Genomic DNA, 16,606 nt, shown 5'->3' on the forward strand with positions numbered 1-16,606 from the left:
GCTTGAACGACAGATGCTTAACATAATATGAAGCTAGTGATAAATAAAAAGAAAAACATCTTTTATACATTAATATAATCTCTTTTTTTTTTAAAGGGGACATGGCTTTGCTGTTTGTGGATAGATGCCGAATGTCAGCTCATAATAACAGGCTGTTTTCCGCCATATGAAAGTCTTCAGGACAAGGAATTTTGAGCTTCCTGGTGCCTCTGTGTTTGTAAACTTGTTTTATAAACTTCAAGAAGGAAAAGGAAAAAAAGAAAAAGAGACTGATGAGGTCTTATTGGCTCTAAATAGTGTAATGAACCTATGACTTTCCATAACATAAAATGGATAGAAATCAAGACCTAGCTTTCATTGTTAATCCATAAATGGTAATGTTCGACACCTTGCTATGGTGTAAAGGACAATAAAATACTTTGAGGTGTGTTGTTAGAAGAAATAATAGTTTATTTACTATTATATTAATAATCTGCCTTAGATTTGTACCTAAGTCAGTCTGTAGGGACGTTGCCATAGAGACATACTGAAGGCGCACGTGAGTCAAAACAAGCACTAAAATACCCCCCCCTTTGGGTATTTCAAGCCCACTAGGTTACATCAATAGTACGTTATCCATAAACTGCTGCAATCTGATATCTTCAGCAATGATACAAAACGTCAGATTATAAAAACTGTACCAAAAGCACATGGCAAAGTTGTCCACAAGATGGCAATAACTATCTAGCAACCTGCCTGTTACCCGGAAATACTTTAAGGCCGGCCGGCGGGCGGGCGGACCTAGCTGTTTGTTTTTCCGGTTCATAAAAAACGCGCCGAGTAATTTTCAGGTTTGTAATCTGTTTTTGTGCTGCAGTTATAGTCGTTTGTGTTACTTCTAATATGGAGTAAAATGCTTAAACAAACGTATACAGGTGTTTTACTGCTGTATAATGAGGTCCTGACTGATTAGCATTGTGTTGTGCGCTACGTTAGCTTTGGCTAATCGCTACATCTCTGTGTAAACTGCGGATAAAGCGGGTCACGTGTCAAATAGCGCGCTTGTGGAGATCTAGTGCACTACTATAACCTGTTAGACCGCACTGTGTCGTGCACTATGTAGTGGACTTATAACACCGTGTGCAGGTGTTTGTTATTCAGCCCCACGGTATTGACCCTGTGCTAACTGAGCTAACTGTTAGTTACCGTCTGATGTGAGATTCAGTTTGAACGGTTTGCTGTAAAGAAAATCGCTCTTGGTCAGTTAGCCGGTTGCTATTGAGTAATTATATGAACCTGGGTTATGTTCAGTAGGTTAAATCAGGTTAAATCAACCTTAATTGTGCAGTTTTGATTCGTATGAAATGCTACTAACCCTTAGCTACTAACCCTTAGCTACTAACCCTTAGCTACTAACCCTTAGCTACTAACCCTTAGCTACTAACCCTTAGCTACTAACCCTTAGCTACTAACCCTTAGCTACTAACCCTTAGCTACTAACCCTTAGCTACTAACCCTTAGCTACTAACCCTTAGCTACTAACCCTTAGCTGAGGGGTTCTCAAGCGTTTTATTTAATACAAGATACAAGTCAACATTATTATTTAATACTGTACCAGGTTTGGTTTCAGCCAGTTTATTATAAGTAACTGGGTTATTGTGTTTAAAAAGTTTTAGTAATAATAAATTAGAACTTTGCTGTTAGTTGGTATAAGAAAAGTTAAAGAAACTTTCCAACACCGACTTAACTAGTATAAGGCAACTATACTTAACTAGTTAGACTTAACACTGACTTAATTAGCTAGCGACTTAACTAATCTAAAAAGGTCATTGCTCCTGATTCGACAAGCTTCCTTTGTTTCTTTGTTGGTGGTTTGTTTTTTTTGTTTTTTTAAGAACATTAATTTACACTTGTTTGACTATAAAACTATAAATGTTAGTAATACTGTTTTATTCGTAGTGTTTTTAATTATTTTTTAAACGATCACTCAGCATTAGAGGTAGCAGGAAAAAAAAGATCTTGGGGATTCAAATTGTAGCACTATTCGCTTTCTTTGTGTATTTCTGGACTATGTGTTCGTAAAATAAATACTTTCCTCCTCAAGTCCTTCCGGGTCAATTTGACTCAGCCATATTTAGTGGGGCAATATGCATAATGAACATACATACAGACACAAAAATGCACACACAAAATATCCACTAACACACGCACCCAAAACACACCACACACACAAATAGGGCATTGCATTTCATTAGGCCTCCAGAAGAAGAAAAAAGCCACACATTTGTAAATATTTCACACTTTTGTTATGCCTTTGCCTAGCTGGGGACAATATCGTCTCTTCTTCTACCAACAAGCTTTATACATACACACATTGTTTTCATATTCAAATCATATGCCATGTTTTTGAGTGGCGTGTGTGTGTGTAGCTCGTTTTTGGGTGATCAGATGGCATCTGGTAGGCAAAACCGACATAAGTGTAAAATGTTCACAAATGTAAGCTGATCACACAGGATGGTGATCATTGTAGAATTTTTTGATTTATAAGCATTCAAGTCAATTTGACCTGGGGGAAAAAACAGGTTCTATTATTTACTGACATTAAAAATGGTCAAAATGGTTTCAAAAGAATCTCCTGGCTTTGAAATATACCAGCCTGTAATTGAGCATTAACTTTTGTGCCTCTATAGTGAAAATAATTCTAAATTTCTGTTTTGTTTTTTTTACTAGAAAATGGGGCATTTTTGCATATTAATGAGGTTTATTTTACCAAATATTACAAAAATTTGTGTTAATATGTTGTAAACAAGTTAGACAAAAAAGGTGAAAAAAAGGGCTATCATATATACTTTGTTTTTTTATAAGCAGTCAAAACAGACAAGGTTTGGCACTCGTAATTTGCATAGGAATTCAGACGAGGTCTGCAAGAGGGTTAAGAGTAAAAAGAATTCAGCGCATGAGCAAAAGGTCCAAATATGATTTTTATTTTCATCAAACAAAATATTTGGTCTGAATTGCCACCACAAAATGAAATGAGTTTAATTTGACAAAGGGCCTCATTCTGTCACAAACCCTCTGCTGTGAGCTGTTACAGACCAAACCTAGAATGTTATGCTCTTGAACTCAGTATTAAGCACTAAACTCTCCAGCTGTAAGTTCTGAGAGTTTAAAACAAGGCACCTGCTACGAGCATCTCAGACTCCTAATCAGTTCAAAAGGAAAAGGACTGGATCACGTAGATCAAACCTATAAGTCTGACTAACTGGTTTTATTGCCCTTTTCTTGCAGCTGGTTGTGACTTGGAGCTGATGGGGGACGAAAAAGACACCTGGAAGGTTAAAACACTCGATGAAATTTTGCAAGAGAAAAAACGCAGACGAGAGCTCGAAGAGAAGACCGAACCCAAGCGCTTGAAAAATGTAGGCCTTGTGCTTTAAGTTTGTCAAGCTTATGTAAGTGTTGTGCTTTAGATCTAACTTATTTGTTTGATCAAAAACAGTCACTGCTAAGCTTAAATACTCCAGTATCTCATGTGTATTGTCTAATTTATATTAAGTTATGATTTTATGATCGTTTATCTCAGGTCTCAGTTATGTGAAACCTCGTATCTCAGCCAAACATGTCGCATGTCAGTCATGTCAAGTCTCAGGTGTCTCGGTTACCTAAAGTTTAAAGTTAGTGTGGGTTATATTAAGTCTCATTGATGTTAAGCCTCTGTTATCTTACTGCTCAGTTCTATAATGTCACACGTCCTGATTATCTCTCTTCTCTTTTATTTGAGGTTTGCTATCGTTAGTCTGAGCTATTTCGAGGCTTGGTTATCTCACATCATTTGGCTCAGGTGTCTCAGGTCACAGTTACCTCACGTCTCCGACTCAGTTGTCTTAAGTCATTTGTATGTTATTCCAAGGCTCATTAAACTCAAGTCATTTCTCTCAGTTATCTCTTGCAGCTGATCTTCTAAGCAACAGAGGGCTCTAAAAATTGTAAACCGTTTCCTCTTTGGGCAGACGGATGATCGGGAACCCAAACGTGACACTCCAGAGGAAGGAGAATTACAGGACCACAGGATGGAAATAACAATACGCAACTCTCCATACATAAGGGAGGACTCGACAGAAGACAGGTACCCCACATACAGACCTGTACTAATAGGAAATTATACCATTTGACATTTGTATCATCTGTATTACTCAGTAATATTATTAAGGAGTAGTCATAAAGAGCCCATTTTAACATCTAACGGGATGGAATTGTAACTTGGCAGAAAACAAATTTGACCCGTTCTTCCCTATTTATTGTAGAGGTGAGGAAGACGACTCGCTAGCCATAAAGCCTCCTCAGCAGATGACCAGAAAAGACAAGTCATACCACAGGAAAGAAGAGAAGCGGAAGGATAAGAGGAGACACAGAAGCCACTCTGCAGAAGGAGGTAGCCACTGTTGCTGTGATTAGTATGTACTAGTTCTCTCACAGGTTCATTTTGTGAATTTGCAGTTTGCTGTTTCTAAGCAGGAAAGCACAGCCGCGTCAAGGACAAAGAGAAGGAACGGGAGAACGAAAGGAGGAAGCGACAGTGGCAGGATGACAGCAAAGTTCGCAGGGACTATGATCGACAGAAGCGGCGTGATCAGGCCAGGGCTCACTCTCGCAGGGAGAGGTGTTTTCCTTTTTCTCTTATTTGTTTCGAATGTTGTGCCAGCGACATTATCCCAAACAATGGGAGTGAAATATTGCTGTATGTGTGACCTGTTGTACCTCTCACAACTGCTCACATTTTATGTATTTATGTATTTTAATTTTTTTTGTACTGTAAATAATCACCCATCTTTCAAAATTGGCTTATGGTTTATGTCCATCTTTCTTAATCAGTATTGTGTGAAAACTGTGTGAAGGTTTGAATGGATTAAATTACATTTCTCAAATCTGATTGCTGAGCTACTGGGTTTGTGATTGATTTGCTGAAGAGCATTTACAGAGCTTTGGCTGTTAATAACGTTATATAGCGTTGTATTGACGCTAATGTATTGTATCCCACCAAGCAGGGACCGCCTGGAGCAGCTGGAACGCCAGCGTGAGAGGGAGAGGAAGCTGCGAGAACAGCAACAAAAAGAGCAGAGAGAGCAGCGCGAGCAGAAAGAGAGGGAAAGGAGGGCTGAGGAGAGGCGCAAGGAGCGAGAGACACGACGAGAAGGTAACACATCTAATTTTGCTGTAGCTTTAAAAAAATGAAAAATTGCAATGCAGCTATTTGTTGTTTTGATTCTCTTGAGGAAAACTAGAGTTGGGGTTAGAATTGGTAAGACAGGATTGTTCTTTTAGACTACTATTACTTACTCAAGTAATCTTGAATTAATCTGTAAACGCTTCATGTTTGCACAGGTCCCCTTTCTCATCACCGGGGCGGCATCCTGGAAGATTACGGAGACAAAGCCAAGCCCAGGCACCGCAGCCGTAGCCGGAGTCCCATGCGTCTACAAAGAGAGCAAAGACCAGAGAGCAGTGAACAGCGGCGACCAGGTTAGTAAAACCAGGCCGAACATGCCAGGTCATGCTTGTCCTAATGGACCACTGTATAAAGTTTTACAGTGTCTCACAGGAAAACCCTAGTTGCATTTACTACATGTTATACATACTAGATTATACATACTATATACATACTAGATTTTTCTGACCAGTCTGACTAAAAAAAAAGACCGTAAAAGTCGTGATATCCTCAAGCTTTTGAGGCTTCAACATCAACCATCAATTATGAAATAAAGGCTCACATTTTTTAAAATCTAGAATATCCTAGAAATTCTATTGTTATATAATTAGATTATAATTCCCCAGAGAACAATTTGCTTTTTGTGCCATTTACAGGATTACAAATAAATCCAGCTATGTTGTGTGGGGTTTTAAATGATTTGGAGCGATTAACTGTACAGTGCTTTAATACAGAGAGTCAAATAATTCATGTTTTTGTTTTTCATTGTACTTACAATTTCAATAGACCTTACTATTAAAATAAGGTTTTATCGTAAAATAAAGCAGAATTTGTACATGTTGTGGAATAGTATCGATTTTTTCTATTGTTCAATTATTGTGTTGCTAAATAAGACCTTTTTTTCTTTCCTCTTTGTATTATCATGATGTCCTTCTCATGCATGGACACACACACAGTCAAGACTAGTCATCATTCCCTGTCCGTATTCACCCTATTTAACTTCTCACATTTTGTGGTGTTAGTGTTGAATTAAATAGTGTTCACCCCTTCTCTGGGTCAATACTCGTTAGACCCAACTTTGTTCTCAATTACAGCTGCAAGCCTTCTGGGATACGTCTCTATCAGCTTTGCAGATCTGGATCGTAATTATTATTTTTTTGCCCATTCTTCTTGCCAAACTTAAAGTCTGTCAGACTGGATGGAGACTGTTGAACAGCAATTTTCATGTCTTGCCACATATTCTCAATCTGATTGTGATCTGGGCTTTGACAGGGTCGTTCTAGCACATTCAGGTTTTTGGGTTTAAACCACTTCAGCAAAGCTTTGGCATCATGTTTTGGGTTGGAAGGTTAAACCTCTGCGCCAGTCTCAAAACTCTTGCAGACTGAAACATGGTTTCTTCTAGCATTGCCCTGTAGTTTTCCTGGTGCCAACCATCTTGACTTCAACCATAACCACTTTTCCGAGTTCCTGTTGAGTGTCTGGCCAATGATTGTCCTGTAAACAGCTTTCACCCTCTTGAGTTATGTATCTCTCTAGTTCCCTCAGAACTACTTTTGGCCACTTGACTACTTCTCTCGCCTTGTTTTGCTCTTGGTCAATAGCTTCCTTCAGCCATCAACACTAAAATTCTTTCCCCTTTTTAAACGAGAAACTAAAATGGACATCATTTGGGGACACATTATGCCAATTTTTTTACTGAATTAGTTTAATACATGTTTGAAGCACCTTTTATGTAGAATCTAAACTTGGCTGGTCCAAAATCGGCTTCAGGCTCAAAGCTGCCTGTCCCAGCAGTGTGTGTGCAGGTGCATGCCTGTTACATCCTAAAGTAATTGTGGTGTAGATCCTGAGATACCAAGCTTTCATGGCCAGATTGAGTTTGAGTTCGTAACTGATTATTATTTTTTTTATTAATTTATTAATTTATTTATTTATTGGTTAATCCACTAAATCCACATTCTACTGTATGTTGCATCTTTTAGCTGATTGCACGTTCTAAGTGTCTGCCATCTTCATATTGACATTCAACAATATATGACTTGACGTTTTTATATTCGACAAACCTTACATCACCAAAGAGGCACCGTACAGAATTTAGGAACTGTTGACTTGGACCATTTTCCAGACCAGACAGAGAGGATCCAGGATTTTTATGTAGCTCATTATACCGTTTTCCTGAATATTATTATTTTATAATATTAAAATATCCAGATAAACTGCACATAGGTTTTGGTCTAGATAGGAGATTCGAAGTAGGATTTGTTTTTTTTGTATTTTTTTTAAGCGGTAGAAGATGGATGGATGGATGGATGTATTTCTTTTTTGTTTGTTTGTTTTTTATTTTTATCATATTGACCTTATGTAGTTTTTCGAGGCATGAAACTACATACTTGACCTCACACCAATATTTTACTGCTATTTTATTAGTCTAGTCACTGACTTAAAGGCAAGTAGTCTGCCACTTTTGCACACAGTTATAGTAGCTATTAATAAGTGCATATAAGGTTATTTCCACCCTTTAAAGTGAAATTTCAGGAGTTTTTCCTCATAGTCTTAATGCACCATTCTAGCCCAGCTTGTGCGGTAATAAGACACTTTTAGTGGCGTGTGCTAGCCATTAAAGTTCTCTCACTGGCGGAGTATGTTGTGCGGTCTGCTGCTTGGAGGCCATTAGATCACTCGATCTCCCTCGCTGTTTTTTTGCGAGATCACTGTAAAAGTGATAAGCGTTCCCAATCTTACACGTTATGTGACAGACTTCTAAATTATCATTATTATTATTATTATTTAATACTAGCACTGATTGTGCAAGCATTATTATTTTTGTCTGCAGTGAAAGAAGAGAAGCAAGAGGATTTACTGGCTGATCTTCAGGATATCAGTGACAGTGAGCGGAAGACAAGTACAGCAGAGTCTTCAATCGGTAAGTGCATGCATACATGTGTGTGTATATATATAAAACGCACCCAAGAAACTAAAACCTGCAATGAAATATTGACATCTCTAAAGCTAGTTCCCTTTTCAATTAAAGGCTCAGCTTCTGGTTCAGAGGAGGAGGAGGATGACGATGAAGAAGAAGAAGAAGAGTCGAGCAGCCAGAGCGAAGAAAATGAAGAGGGAGAGTCGGGATCAGAGACTGAAGGATCTGATCAGAGTGCAGGTCAGTATCTACCCAGCTGTAGACCTCAGTACTCCCAATTACGTACTTATAAGTCCGTTATCTTCAGGTCAGTTTTACGGGCTTTTCCACTTCCTTCTGGCAGTAGTAAGTCATCATATAACTGACTTTCCAGTTCAGATGATGGAACCGGTTAATACATAATCTGTTTTAATTCCTGGTGCTTGTTTTTCTGTTGATTTGTAGAATACGTGAGTGAAGAAGAGCAATCAGAAGAGGAGGAAGACGAAAGAGAGAATGGCAACCACATACCTACTGGTGAGGGTGGGCTTATAAAACCAGACACTATATGACTCATTTCGTGCTTTTACTTTATGGGATTTTTTTTGGCTTAAATTCCCTGCTGCTGTGCAAGCCAGTAGATTTCCTTTTTTTCCTGAAAAGCAGCTATTAGGATATCTTAGTGCTGCTGAACAATAATGAGTCGGTCACAACGAAAATGTAAACAAAGCCAGATACAAGTATACAAGATGTATGTGAAGAGAACGATGGAAATATTAGACAGCTAGAGGTAATATGAAAAACGACGCAAATCTGAAATCTGTACCGTGTTCCATATAGACCTGTGGAAAAAGTTTTTTATTCTGACTTACCTGAGCAGCAGTATTTGCTATTTGCCTGTGTTTATACAAATTTGACCGAGTTTCTCCATTTAAAAAGTAAGCACACGCTTGCCTTCACTAACTGAGAAGCTTTACGTAGGCATTAAAACTGCTTAGCGGTCTCTAACATCTTCTGGGAGAAATGTTTTACCTGCTCCTCCATGCAGAATTCCTACAACTGTGCAACGTTTGAGATGGGCTTTGACTGGGTCATTCCGTAATCCTCAATTTCTTCCTCTTAAGCCACTGCTTGGTGGATTCGCTTGTATGATTGGAAGCAGTATCCTGTTGGGACGTCAGCTTCACCTTTTTTTTTGGATACATCTCCTCGAGCACCATTTCATATGAACGAGAACTACTAGTTATTTTGTGATCGCTAGTCAACCAGCCGACGAGGCAGCAAAGCAGCGACAAACCATAACTTTTCCCCTACCAGGCTTTTCAGTTGGTATAAGGTTCTGTTGATATCAAATGATATCATTGCCAAATTCCTAGATATTCTGCATATTCTTATAACAGCAGGGGTTTCTTCCTGGTACACATGTAGCCCAAATTTGTGCATGCTTCTTCTAATGGGTAAGGAGTGAGGAGCTACCTGCAGATTCTGTGCTGAAATCCTGGGGCTTCTTTTAGCATCAAACCTGGGTTGGTTTGGCCTGGACATCTTGGCAGTGGTTTTAAATCATCATCCGGAGGTAAACGCCTCCGGAAAGCAGAACGATTGTTTCTCGGAAATCTTCTTAGACTCACAGACAGGTACAGCCTTATTTCTGAAAGCCCCAGAGAACACTTTTGATCTGGACATAATGATGTCGCTCACCACAATAACAAAGAGAATAACGAGACCACGTACGAGTCTGAAATAAATGGGTTCCTCCAAGCTATGCTGTTATGGCGTACTAATCATTAGCACCAGCTTTTGTGCATCTGGGTTCATGTGCAGTCACGAGTTTGCTTACTTTTTCCACATATACTTGCATTTCTGTTTATTTCAGTTGTATAAAGGATGACTGGACTGTTCATTCACTAACTTTTATTCATCACTTGTGTTTAAACAAGGTGTACTTTACTTTTTTACATGACTTTAAAAAAAAAAAAAAGTCTCAGTCTCAGTTCATTTCGTTGTTCCAAACTACTGTCTGTTTTGTACTTCATGCTTCTGGATCTGTTAATCTATCGGAGAAATACTGATGTTCAAAATAAGGTCGCTGCGCTCATAGTGGAGAGTTTTTTTCTGTGATCAACACAAGCGTATCTCTACAGTCCCAGAGTCACGGTTCGATCACGACTCCGAGGAGAGTGTCGAGGACGAGGAGGTCGAGGAAGTGGACGCGGGAGACGTGACCCCTCAGTCTCCTTCTCAGTCAGCCACACCAGAGGAAAACTACGTCCCAGATTCGCCACCAGTCTCACCTGTCGAGCTGAAAAAAGAGCTGCCCAAATATCTGCCTGCATTACAGGTATGTACTAGGGCTATCACCAAGGACTAATTAAATATGGTGCGCTGTTTACGTTCATGAATGGATGTACCTAACTACATATAGTTCCATATTGATGATGTAATTAAAATATTAACTACTTCTTCTTTGTATGATGATGTTTTTTAGTGTCCAACTTTTTTATTTTTATTTTTATTTTTGAAAGCCACAATAGAACAATTCACTGTAGAGAAACCGAACCCTCATGCGGCATGGTAAAAGGAGCAGAGTGATGCTTCATGCAATGGACATCTAGCCTAAAAGTTATTGTCTCTCAAGTTATTGCTTAAAATTGATTATTTCTAGTCATTGGAAGTAGAAGTCATAAATACGGTTTGGTTGTTGATGTGTTTGATTGGGTTTTTAGGATTCCACAAAATGTCCAACTCTCTAGCAGTCATGTCCCCAACAAGTAATTTTATGTGCTGGATAAAATCAGAGCTGTTAAAATGTGTTCATGTTCAATTTGGCCTCGAACGAGTGCTCAGCAGGGACAAATTGGCAACTCTCTCCTTAACCACTGAGCTTCCACTGCCATTTTGTTTTTAATCCAATGCATTAAAGCTCTTTGTTTATTTTGTATGTATAAAATTCAAGCATTTAAAAGATAGGAAACTTCGACTTGGATGAATGTTATTCCTGAAACACTCGCCATACAGAACACTGCAACATGCTCACGGTTACTGCATTTCTGCTTTGTTTTAAGGGCTGCCGCAGCGTAGAGGAGTTCCAGTGTCTGAACCGTATAGAAGAAGGCACATACGGGGTGGTATACAGGGCCAAGGACAAGAAAACGGACGAAATCGTAGCCCTTAAAAGGCTGAAGATGGAGAAGGAGAAAGAGGGATTTCCAATCACCTCTCTGCGAGAGATTAACACCATCCTGAAGGCCCAGCACCCCAACATTGTCACTGTCAGGGTGAGCTAGTGAGACTTTCTGTTGGATAAGTTGACATTAGTAAGGATTAATAACTTCATATTTTGTATTCATGTTTGTCGCAGGAGATTGTTGTGGGCAGTAATATGGATAAGATCTACATAGTGATGAATTACGTAGAACATGACTTAAAGAGTCTTATGGAAACTATGAAACAGCCATTTTTACCAGGTAAGTTACCACTTCTGTAAAAATGTGTGTGGGAGGTGTTTATGTACTTTTAAAAGGTAACATACAAATACAAGACTTTCATTTGTTGTCTGTCTGTCTGCGTCTCTCTCTGTCCGTCTCTTTAGGTGAAGTGAAGACACTGATGATTCAGCTACTAAGAGGAGTTCGCCATCTCCATGACAACTGGATCCTACACCGTGATCTTAAGACCTCCAACCTGTTGCTGAGCCACAAGGGCATTTTAAAGGTGCTACACGTCTTTTGGCAGCCGCCCAAGTTTTTCCTGGCGTCTGAATTTTTCCATGTTTGACGCACGTGGTTTCTGTGTTGTGCAGATTGGCGATTTTGGACTGGCACGAGAGTATGGCTCCCCACTGAAACCTTACACACCCGTGGTGGTCACACTATGGTACCGTGGACCAGAGCTTCTTTTGGGGGCGAAGGTCAGTAATAGATGCATTTATAAACCATTCTAAATCTGAATGCCAAATTGCAGGTTTTCGAAAGAATATGCTAATGTGACTTTAGGTAGGCCGTGTATGCGGAGTGATTGTTATTTTTCGTGACAGGAATACTCCACAGCTGTGGACATGTGGTCGGTGGGCTGCATATTTGGTGAGCTTCTGACCCAAAAACCACTCTTCCCAGGCAAGTCCGAGATCGACCAGATCAACAAAGTATTTAAGGTGAACTCTTCTACAGATCCTTAACTCAGAAAATCTAAAAGCTTTTTAGGGAAATTTGGGTGTTTTTAAAGGGAATTAAAAATGGGAATTATTTGTACGCATGCATGGAATCATCTTAAAACTGTTCAACCGTGCGCATTTGGTTTTTTCCTGTGTTAGGACCTCGGCTCTCCCAGCGAGAAGATTTGGCCAGGCTACAATGAGCTGCCTGCGGTGAAGAAGATGACTTTTACAGAATATCCCTATAACAACCTGCGCAAACGCTTCGGGGCTCTGCTCTCAGACCAAGGCTTCGACCTCATGAACAAGTAGGCTTTGAATTTTTGTTTCTTTGAGTGTCAGATTTTCTTTTTTGTATAAGAACCATATATTTTATTTAGAAGTCCAACCGGACAGGAAAAATAATCCGTACGTGGAATTTTTGACATTAGCATTTCCTATAAGAAGGTAAAAAACATGCATAATTGATTACAAAAACATGCCACTATGTATTACCTTCTGAATAATAAAAGTAGCTGATAAGCATTTCTATGCTCTATAATATCAATACAGTATAGTATCACAGCGCTGTTAAATTCTCAAATCTGATTGGTCAGAAGATGCTATAGGGTTTTTTAGGTTGTCAATATTGCCAGCGATTATTCAAAGCAAGTCCATTTTGATTCAAGTTTGTATCCGTTTTTCTCGTTGGAGCTTTTGATCGTGTTTTTTATTTTTAATCATTTCTCAAAACGACACCCAGCTGTTTATCATTTTCTTATAACTACACACTTCAAAATTTCCATGTTAAGCCAACATGGCAGACTCCCCAAGATGTGATATTTTCCTCGCGGACCCGTAGCCGTGTGACCTAAACATTTTAATTTTAATAAGGCACTGCAAGTTATTCGTAAACATCACACTTGGGTGTGCGTGTGTTTTTGTACACACATTCGGTGCGAAGAGACGACGGTGTCTGAGGTGGTCTGTCTGGAGCAGCAGAGGCTTGCGTCTGTCAGGAATCTGTCTGGCATGCTAGACACGGGGCAGACGGCAAGAGCAGCCAGATTACACATGCTAGTCTGCAACCCTGATGATGTCAGGAAAAAAGACCCATTTACTTCTATTCCCTCTTGCTTGCTTGGATTTATTACTAGCCTTTTTATAATCTGTTAGGCATGCAACAGTATACAAATAACATCAGTATAAACAGTAATCCACCCTGTTATAAAACCCTGTCTTGTTTATGTAGAAGTCGTTTTCTTTTTCTTTTTTTTTGCACTGCTGTTGTAGTTTTCACATCATACCAGAATAATCTTAATATTAGGTTTTTAGTAGTCTTTTTCTTTCCCCTCCTTTCCCAATTTGATCACCTAACAATTTCCACATCCTATCCAGCTTTCTCCTACTACACACACACACACACACTACCAATCAGCCTGGTTTGTTTCTTCTTCCTTCCAGTCGACCACAAAATAAATCTTCCTCATGCATGATCTCACAGATGCCTGTGATTGGCACGTGTCACTGTGATTTAAAGGGGAGCGAGAGTTTGCCATCTCTCCTACCCAGAGGCTGTATTATCTCCACTATCTTTAAATCTCAGGACAATAGGGATCACCCTTATTAGAGACAGCCAAGCGATTCAATAACATTCATCATGTAAATTGTTTAACATGATGGCGAGTTTAGAGAATAGCCAGGAAAAATGTATAATGTGTAACTTTGAGTAAATATTTTTGCCATTTTCACTTAAGAAATTCGCATTCATATGTGTTTATCTGAGAACTGACACAAATTGAGTAAAACAATACAAGGAATGTTTATTCCCAAGCAGAAGGAAAATGTACTTTTTTATTTAAACAAGCATCCATCACATAAACAGTCGTGACGGTTCGTGTTGGATTCAGCCGCTGCATTGAACAGAAAGTTCTACATGACTCAAGATCGGCCATAAATAATCCTTTACACAGTCCATTCAATGCTGAGCAACACCTCTTTGCTATCATTGCACATTTTCTTGCACTTACCGGCAAGCTCTGCCAGACCATGGTGGATTTGGATCGATTTGGATTTTTACAGTAGAATTATAGTTCATAAGAAGAGTTAAAAGCAGTAAGAACAAGACAGCTGCAGACAAAGTCAAGTGGGGCTGCCAGATTACACAAAGCCGAGCAATCCACAAAACCCAAATATTTTTGCATGGTGTTTTAAGTCAGCTGTTTTACAATGCAGTTGATGGATGAGCAGCTAACATTTTAAGAGAGGCTCAGGGAAAGTATAAGCTTGGGCTAGCATGCAAAGCCATTTTGTCTTTTGTATAAATCAAACCTACTATCTTTCACCGTTAGATTCCTTACCTACTGCCCAGCCAAGAGGAACAGTGCAGACGAGGCTTTGAAGCACGAGTATTTTCGGGAATCGCCGCTCCCCATTGAGCCCTCCATGTTCCCGACTTGGCCGGCGAAAAGCGAACAGCAGCGGGTGAAAAGAGGAACGAGTCCCCGACCCCCAGAGGGAGGCCTGGGCTACAGCCAGCTGGTAGGAGACACCACTGTTATACTGCCAGTGTTGTGCCTGGAAGCCGCAATGTACACGTGGAACTCGAGATATCTTTATACACCATTGTCTGATATTGGTCCTAAGGCATCCCTTCATGAATTCAAACTCTACTCATGCCAAAACCACCAAATGTAATGTTCTCTGACTGGATTTGTGTCACAGGCTTAAACAGATGAGGAAAATGTATAAGTAGATGCTCAGTGATCTCATACAGTGCCTGATTTCTCTTCTGAACACATTTGCATGCTCACAATTTTCACCTCTTTTTTTCTTGTTTAAAGGGTGATGACGATCTGAAAGACACTGGCTTCCACTTGACGACAGCCAACCAAGGACTTTCCAAATCAGGCCCAGGATTCAGTCTGAAGTTCTGAGGTATAAAGGACCAAAGGCAAGGGATTTTAATGCTCTTTGTGGCACTAATGCCAGGACTCGGTTTAAAAGAGACTCCCTTAAAAAGTGACCCAATTTTCCTCTGAGGCTCCCTGACGCCGCAAACTGAAAAGCGGTCTGATGACAGAGACCTTCAAAGTTCTATCTGTTCATCTACTTCTGGCAGTTAGAGGCGATGAACTGCTCCACCGTCACACTTAATCCCAAAGTGGGGCTGGCTTCTGATGTATTAGTTTTTTTTTTTTGTTTTTTTTTCCCCTCTCTCTCTCTCTCTCTCTCTCTCTCTCTCTTTTGCAGTCATGTACTGCTGTTTGTCCTGTTTCTGTTTGAGTTTCAGCTTCCACTCCTCACTCTATTCCACCAAGTTGGATCATTTACTTATTTTTTTTTAAGCGACAGACAAAGGACTGTTCAAATCTAAAACTGCATTCCAGCCTACACATACTGGATTCATAACTGGAGTTGTGTAACGATGCAGTTTGCCAAAACTGTCGGTCACTGACGCAGGTGATATTGTGTTGTAAGAAATAAACTATTTCCAAGTCTATTTATACAATTTTATCATATTTCTAAAGCCGGTACTTTTTTTTTCTTTTCTTTTTTTCTTTACCTTAAAGAGACAGTTAAGGATGGTTATGAAACTGAAGTTTAATAACAGAAATGACAAAAAGTTGGGGAAACACTGAAGGCGGCCTTGAAAGCAGTTCCAGCACCAGATGTCCAAAAATGATGTCATTCTTTGCACCGCACACACTCTGCACAATCAAGTCCGCCGCCTTCATTTTTTTTTTTTTTTATTAGCGAAGAAGCCAGAGCGACTTTCCGTGGAAGCCGATATTCTCCGCGTTAGTCACAGACGCTTAATGATTTGGGAGTTTATAAAGCGGGATGAGAAATAAAGTGCTTTCATTTCCCAGGTATTATATAGCATCGTGTTTCACGGTAGTAGCCCTGACTCACTTGGATATGATCACTGTGGTCTGCCTGTGTTTTCATTTCTTCAGTAGTCGCAGTCACTTATGAAATCTTTTGAAATTTCTAACAGCTGGTAAACCTTTAAACTACAATTACTGGTAAATCTCTTTTCGCATGGTCTTTTCCTAAAGAGATTGGTAGCTACTGGCATCGGTAGATGGGGTGGGTCTGTCATTAACTATTCAGCAACCTCGAGAAGCGTTTTTTTTTTTTTTAAGACGGGTTAAAATGACGTATAATTTTCTAAAGTGTGCAGTGGGTAAAAATGTGAAATCTGTTATTGTGAGTTTCTGTAAAGCTGAAAATCTGAAGATTTTAGTTTCATACTTTTATAGATGGTATCATGGTTAGTCATGTTGTACAAATGCCTGTCTTTTTAATCGTGTACCTTTTAGACACTCGATTTCATATTAACCAAGTGATAAATTCTGGCTATGCAACAGATTTTATGGAAATG

General features: G+C 39.4%; 1 protein-coding gene across 7 annotated transcripts; it reads left to right on the forward strand.

Annotated features, from left to right (window-relative positions):
• Positions 1-690: 690 nt before the first annotated feature.
• cdk11b (cyclin-dependent kinase 11B) lies at positions 691-15,721 on the forward strand. 7 transcript variants are annotated; one of them, XM_027167068.2, is made up of 19 exons: positions 691-830; positions 3,268-3,398; positions 3,990-4,105; positions 4,284-4,411; positions 4,492-4,639; positions 5,022-5,173; positions 5,362-5,499; positions 8,022-8,111; positions 8,220-8,348; positions 8,553-8,624; positions 10,232-10,428; positions 11,153-11,365; positions 11,449-11,554; positions 11,680-11,801; positions 11,890-11,997; positions 12,124-12,240; positions 12,400-12,548; positions 14,571-14,760; positions 15,063-15,721. In XM_027167068.2, exons 2-19 carry the CDS (start codon positions 3,288-3,290, stop codon positions 15,153-15,155), a joined length of 2,379 nt encoding a protein of 792 aa, XP_027022869.2. In that variant the 5' UTR covers positions 691-830; positions 3,268-3,287; the 3' UTR covers positions 15,156-15,721. The 7 variants fall into 7 exon arrangements, with proteins under 7 accessions (XP_027022869.2, XP_027022870.2, XP_027022876.2 ...); XM_027167069.2 differs by lacking the exon at positions 691-830 and adding an exon at positions 1,122-1,238; XM_027167075.2 differs by lacking the exon at positions 691-830 and adding an exon at positions 3,761-3,874 and having other exon boundaries at positions 3,262-3,398.
• The last annotated feature ends 885 nt before the right edge of the window (positions 15,722-16,606 follow it).

Source organism: Tachysurus fulvidraco, chromosome 14, assembly GCF_022655615.1.
Source record: "Tachysurus fulvidraco isolate hzauxx_2018 chromosome 14, HZAU_PFXX_2.0, whole genome shotgun sequence".
In the NCBI taxonomy this organism is placed as follows: Eukaryota; Metazoa; Chordata; class Actinopteri; order Siluriformes; family Bagridae; genus Tachysurus; species Tachysurus fulvidraco.